Source organism: Silene latifolia, chromosome Y, assembly GCF_048544455.1.
Source record: "Silene latifolia isolate original U9 population chromosome Y, ASM4854445v1, whole genome shotgun sequence".
NCBI lineage: Eukaryota > Viridiplantae > Streptophyta > Magnoliopsida > Caryophyllales > Caryophyllaceae > Silene > Silene latifolia.
In genome coordinates, this window is record NC_133538.1 from 193,645,728 (window position 1) to 193,652,601 (window position 6,874).

The 6,874-nt window shown below is 38.8% G+C and overlaps 1 protein-coding gene across 1 annotated transcript; it reads left to right on the top strand.

The window, feature by feature from the left end:
- Positions 1–242: 242 nt before the first annotated feature.
- On the top strand, positions 243–836 carry LOC141629715 (uncharacterized). The gene has a single exon (XM_074442678.1). The coding sequence runs from the start codon at positions 243–245 to the stop codon at positions 834–836; it is 594 nt and encodes a 197-aa protein (XP_074298779.1).
- The last annotated feature ends 6,038 nt before the right edge of the window (positions 837–6,874 follow it).

Here is a 6,874-nt window from a genome sequence, read left to right on the forward strand (position 1 = left end):
TAGGACTAGATGTACTATCAAGGGAAGAGTGTGTAACTTGATAATTGATGGGGGGGAGTTGTACTAATGTAGTATCGAGTACTTTGATTGAAAAAATCTCCATACCCACAATAAATCATCCTTGTCCATACAAACTAAGGTGGCTCAACAAAGTAGCCGAGGTTAGAGTTGATAAACAATGTTTGGTCTCTTTCTCTATTGGAAAGAATTATGTTGATGAGGTCATTTGTGATGTCTTACCCATGGATGCTTGTCATTTGTTACTTGGGAGACCTTGGGAATTTGATCGGGATTTGGTTCAGCATGGGAAAGAGAACACCTATTCCTTCAAATTTGCTTCAAAAAGAGTCATATTGTCACCATTAACACCCACCATCAAACTTACAACACCACCTTCAATGGTTGAACCTCCTAAGGAAATCCTATTAATTAATGGAGCTGAAATGTTACAAGAGTTAGAAGGGGAGGGGGACGTGTATGCTCTAGTGGTTACGGGGTTGGTTAAGGGGGCAGGAGGTGGCGGAGAGGGTCACGGGCAGCAGGTCACGGCCAAGGAGGGAGTGTCGAGGGAGGTTCAAAAGTTACTCGATTCTTATGAGGATGTCTTCCCTAATGAACTTCCAAGTGGATTGCCTCCTCTTAGAGGCATTGAGCACCAAATTGATCTTATTCCGGGAACCTCTTTACCAAACAAAGCGTCTTATAGAAGTGATCCAATAGCCACCAAAGAGTTGCAAAAACAGATTGAGGAGCTAGTGAGTAAGGGATTTGTGAGGGAGTCACTTAGTCCTTGTGCGGTTCCGGCTTTACTTGTTCCAAAAAAGGATGGGTCATAGAGAATGTGCACCGATAGCCAAGCCATCAACAACATCATTGTTAAGTATAGGTTCCCAATACCTAGACTTGACGATATCTTGGATGAGCTTAGTGGAGCTCAAGTGTTCTCAAAGATCGAATTAAGACAAGGCTACCATCAAGTTAGAATCAAAGAAGGAGACGAGTGGAAAACAGCCTTCAAAACCAAGCATGGCTTATATGAGTGGCTTGTCATGCCATTTGGTCTCTCTAATGCACCAAGTACTTTCATGAGGTTGATGAACGAGGTCCTTAGACATTATTGTTAGAAATCTATATCTCTTTACTTAACATATTCATATATGTTTTAGTTTTAATTTAGTCATAAAATTAAATATTGATCTTATGCATGCAAACAATAAAAAGAATAAGGAAGAAATCATCATCTTACATTGAAGATTTCGGATTATTTGGGCACAAGTGAGTTCTCCTACTCACTTGTTCTTGAGCTTCCTTAAATGTATGAACAAGGATTCAAGTAGAGAATCCCTCCCAAGGATTAATACCCAAAGTAACAACTTAATAAAATTAATATTATTATTACTAGAACAATATTAATTTTGTATAAAATTGACCAAAATATAATTTTGTTCTCTCAATATTTCGGTTAAGATAAAGGGAGAAAGAGGAAGAATTTATCTTTCTAAAAACTCTTATTTTTAGATGTGTGAATGAATGATACACTAATGTTTTATGTAGTGTATATTAGGTAAAAATTAGAAGGAAAAACCCATGGTTTTTCCTCTCACAAAACCGGGTAGAAGGGGGAGGTGGTGATGCCCAATGCATGATCAAAGTGCTCTTCACAATAACCACTAGGTTTGCATGGCTAGGTTTTAGGCAAATGATTATGTTTACCACTTACTTAATCAACATAATATTTTCCTAATATCACCCCTAATTTCGGTCCATATAGTGTAAAATAGAAAATCCATTTTACACATTATTTTGTCAATTTGTCACATATAATATGTCATGTAAAATTGTTATGTATTTTTAACATATTAAAAATCAACGCATTAATAAAAATACGTCATATACAAAATTGACTTAGTAATTCATAATTACTTGTACCGAAATATTTTACCAATTATAAATCACAACGTCTTGTATTTATAATAATTTATTCATTCAAATGCAATTGTTTCCTTAAACAATAATTTCGTCTAAGTAATAAAACAATTCAATTACTTAGACCGTATCTTATTTAATCAAATTACAATGAGACACGTAAATATTACTTCCAAAATCGCCCGTCAATTTTAAGTAATTTAATTAACTCGTATCGTCATACGATCAATTAAATGATCAATTAAGAGTGTTACCCTTTAGGTATGACCTAAGGGGATCAACTGGTCACCACCGTCGCACGACAGTAATGTCAAACTCTAGTCAGCCAATCATTACCGATATGTGTGGACCAGTTGACAGTAAAATATTACTTCCCAATTGTATTCTTTAGAATGAGACTTAAACATGTGATCATCATGATCGACAGTTGTGATCGCATTATTGTCGGAGGACACATATTTCAACACTTATTTGGGCCGATTTGTGGTGGTATATTTCGATGATATTCTGATTTTTTGATGCGTGATCTCGACTCAGAGATCCGAAACCCGCAAAGAAACTCCTTAGACCGTGAAAGGCCGTGGAGGAGGTGCATCGAACCCGTGTGGAAACCGTGGGTTTGGTTCAATGAACCACCTAGTTTTCTACATTCTAGTTTTTATATAATGTCTAGTTTTCTTCAAAGTTTAGCCTATATAAGGACCGAAATTCCTCATTTGTAATCATGCATGTTTGAAGAAAATTGAATTGAAATTTGAGAGGCTTTCTCATGTTTCCCTTAATGATCGACGAGTTTTGAGTCTTGCCTTAAACCAAGGACGCGTTCCGAAGTTTAAGATGAATTACTTGACGCGTTTCGAGCAATTCCCCCATTGTTATCGTTATAGGTCTAACGATAGCAAGTATCTCATTGGTTCGATCTCTACACAAGATATCGAAACAAATATCCCTTTATTCTTGCAAAAAAGAAAACACAAAAACAAACAAAATGACAAACGCATACGCATCAAAATAAAGAAAAGGATATTTGTTTCGACATCTTGTGAAGAGATCGAACCAATGGGATATTTGCTATCGTTAAACCTATAACGATAACAATGGGGGGAATTACTCGAAACGCGTCAAGTAATTTAGCTTAAACTTCGTGTAGCGTCCTTGGTTTAAGGCAAGACTCGAAACTCGTCGATCTTTAAGGGAAACATGAGAAAGCCTCTCAAATTTCAATTCAATTTTCTTCAAACATGCATGCCTTACAAATGAGAAGAATCGGCCCTTATATAGCCGAATTCTCCTTGGCCTCCAAGTCCAGCATTTATTGTTTACATGAGTTTCTAGGTGCCTAGTTTTTAGCTTTGACTTGGGAATAAAAACTAGCCTAGACTTTGGTAGAAAACTAGACAATGACAAAAAAACTAGGATGTAGAAAAACTAGGTGGTTCTAAGAACCTAGCACACGCTTTCTCACGGCTTCCACACGGGTCCAATGCATCTTCTCTATGGCCTTTCACGGTTTAAGGAGTTTTCCTGCGGGTTTCGGATCCCTGAGTCGAGATCACGCATCATTCTCTCCTTCTTCAAAAAGAATCGTCCCGATTCTTGGACCTAAGATATGGTTTATACAAAATCGATTAACCCTCGAACTACCTCGCTTGAGTTTAACCTTTGAATTCCAATCGTAATCGGAAATTCAACCAACACTTTGACTTTGACAAACCTTACCCTTTTCTCCAACGGCTTACCTTTTTTTTCCCACGGAGGAACAGTACCGCGTGACGTGAATAGTAGTTTTTTTTTTTTTTTTTTTTTTTGCAACCGTCACTCCTTGAATAGCAAGTTACTAGAACTTTGCTCCTGAGATGCAAAACCGATTAACCCTCGAACTACCTGTTCAAGTTCAACCCTTGAACTCCAATCGCAATCGGAAATTCAACAAATAACTTGGCTTTGACACGCCTAGGACTAGACCTGGCAAAATGGGTCAGACCCGAATGACCCGACCCGAAAAGGCTGACCCGAGACCCGAAAATGACCCGAACTTGCTTAACCCGAATACGACCCGAAACCCGATTTAACGCGACCCGACCCAGACCCGACCCGAACATTGTCTGACCCAATGTTGACCTGACCCGAGGTGACCTAACCCCAAAAGACCCGACTCATAATTGACCCGGTCCCAAATGACTTGAAGTGACCCAAAATGACCCGAAGCGATTAGCACTAAGTCATATTAATATTATATATATATATATATATATATATATATATATATATATATATATATATATATATATATATATATAAATAAAGTTTCATTTATTACAACCGTACCTAATAAATAGTTAAATTTGCAAAATAGTATTTCTTAATCAAAATAGTACTAACTTAAATGCTTAGTCATTAACTCAAAAGCAACCCGACTCAAAATTACCCATACCCAAAAATGACCCAACCCGAAATAACCCGACAATAGGTCACCCGAAATTGACCCGAAACTCGAAAGTGACCAGACCCGACCCAACCCGATCCGAAATTTGTGACAGACCTGAAATGACCCGACCCAAACTGACCCGACCCGAACCCGACCCAAGTGACCCGTTTTTCCAGGTCTACCTAGGACCGTCTAGATTTGGAAAAATCAAGAGCTGAAGCTCTGATACCACTTTTGATGCGTATAGGCGAAAGCGTTTGTCATTTTGTTTGTTTTTGTGTTTTCTTTTGTGCAAGAATAAAGGGATATTTGTTTTGATATTTTGTGTAGAGATCGAACCAATAGGATATTTGCTATCGTTAGACCTATAACGATAACAATGGGGGAATTGCTCGAAACGCGTCAAGTAATTCATCTTAAACTTCGGAACGCGTCCTTGGTTTAAGGTAAGACTCAAAACTCGTCGATCTTTAAGGGAAACATGAGAAAGCCTCTCAAATTTCAATTCAATTTTCTTCAAACATGCATGCCTTACAAATAAGAAGAATCGGCCCTTATATAGCCGAATTCTCCTTGGCCTCCTAGTCTAGCATTTATTGTTTATATGAGTTCTTAGGTGCCTTAGGAACAAAAACTAGGCTAGACTTTGGTAGAAAACTAGACAATGATAAAAAAAACTAGGATGTAGAAAAACTAGGTGGTTCTAAGAACCTAGCACACGGCTTTCTCACGGCTTCCACACGGGTCCAATGCATCTTCTCTACGGCCTTTCATGGTTTAAGGAGTTTCCCTGGAGGTTTCGGATCCCTGAGTCGAGATCACGCATCATTAATGATGCGTGGAGGAGCAGGAATTTTAAAGACGAAAAAATACGCGACATAACTTCCTTTGGACCGTATGATTAATCACAAAATAAACCAAAATAAGTCCCTTGGAGCCCAAGGACCGCACGAGTAGAAGAGGGGGGAGAATAAGGAACTTAGTTCCATGCACCTCAATATTCAAAGTGTTAATTAATTAGTTCATACATTTTATATTTTCTAGGCTTAATTTTAGATTTTCCAATAAAGAGTCAAATTAGAATTTATGATAAAATGCTAGATATTTTTAGAGAGTTCAATGCACAAAAAACCACACCAGGGGGGGCAGGAATGCCGTGTGGTTTGGTCCTATTTATAGGATTCATTTGTACTCATTTTTACATACTTGTGATTGAAATTGAATTGAGAATTCTCTCTAAATTGTCTTGTTATTTCGTGTTGCTTACACGAGTAAGAGGGCTACCAAAGGCTCGACGAGTTTTCGAACCTTGCCTCGAACAAATGACACGATCCCGAGTTTGAGTTGGATTACTTGACGCGTATCGAGTAATTCACCCATTGGTCGATCTATAGGTGTAGATCGAGCAAATATCCCCTTTTATTTATACAAAATCCTCACATAAAAACACAAAAACAAGCAACATGTCAAACCCTTTCGCTCATACGCACCAAAAGTCTAACGCTTCGGCGCTATACGCATCAAAAGTGGTATCAGAGCTTCGGCTCATTAACTTTTTAAGTCAGGAAGATCCTGTTGATTCGATTCCCAACGACTCATTTTTCAATTTTGACATTCCGCCTAGTTTTGACAACTATAATGACGATGGCTTCATCGTACCCGCGCAGCAAAAGGACCATGCTTGTCATGGTGGATGGCTCTCTTCAAGCATCGACCTTAACAAATTACCACCCACCATGGATGAACCAGCAGCCGAACCAGTCCCTAGCCAAGAACTGCAGTAACAACCCGTGTTGGGTACATCTCCACAAGCCATGTCAAGTTGTCAACCCAAGGACCCGAGGAAACCAACACCAAACCTGCTTATCAATTCATACTAAGAGGGAACCTCAAATTCATACTTCGGAGGGTGAAACCGAGTGATCCATTTGACGAGTTACGATCCATCTTGGATGAAACACCAGCCCGGCAACCGTCACAAGAGAAGACCTAATGGGTGGGTCTAAATCCTTACGCACGACGGGGCAAGGGCAAGGCATTATGAGTTCTAAGACCAGTAGAGTCGGTGGCAAGCAATGTTCTCCATTTGGGTGATGTGCTCGACACCGCGTCATCTCCATTCGTTGGGGAAAAGCTGCATACTCATTCCCGTCAACGCTTCAAACAAGTAGCTCGAAAAAAGAAACGACGACAAAGAATTAGGGACAATTCTTTTTAAAGAAAGGGGGAATGATGCGTGGAGAAGCAGGAATTTTAAAGACAAAAAAATACGCGACATTATCTTCCTTTGGACCGCATGATTAATCACAAAATAAACCAAAATAAGTCACTTGGAGCCCAAGGACCGCACGAGTAGAAGAGGGGGGAAGAATAAGGAAGTGCTAATTAATTAGTTCATACATTTTATATTTTCTAGGCTTAATTTTATATTTTCCCATAAAGAGTCAAATTAGAATTTATGATAAAATGCTACTCCCTCCATGTTTTTATATATGACGTTTTGTATTTACGAGGTAAGCC

Excerpts from the sequence above, each read along its gene's own strand:
- LOC141629715 (XM_074442678.1), top strand. The coding sequence starts at position 243 with ATGGATGCTTGTCATTTGTTACTTGGGAGACCTTGGGAATTTGATCGG.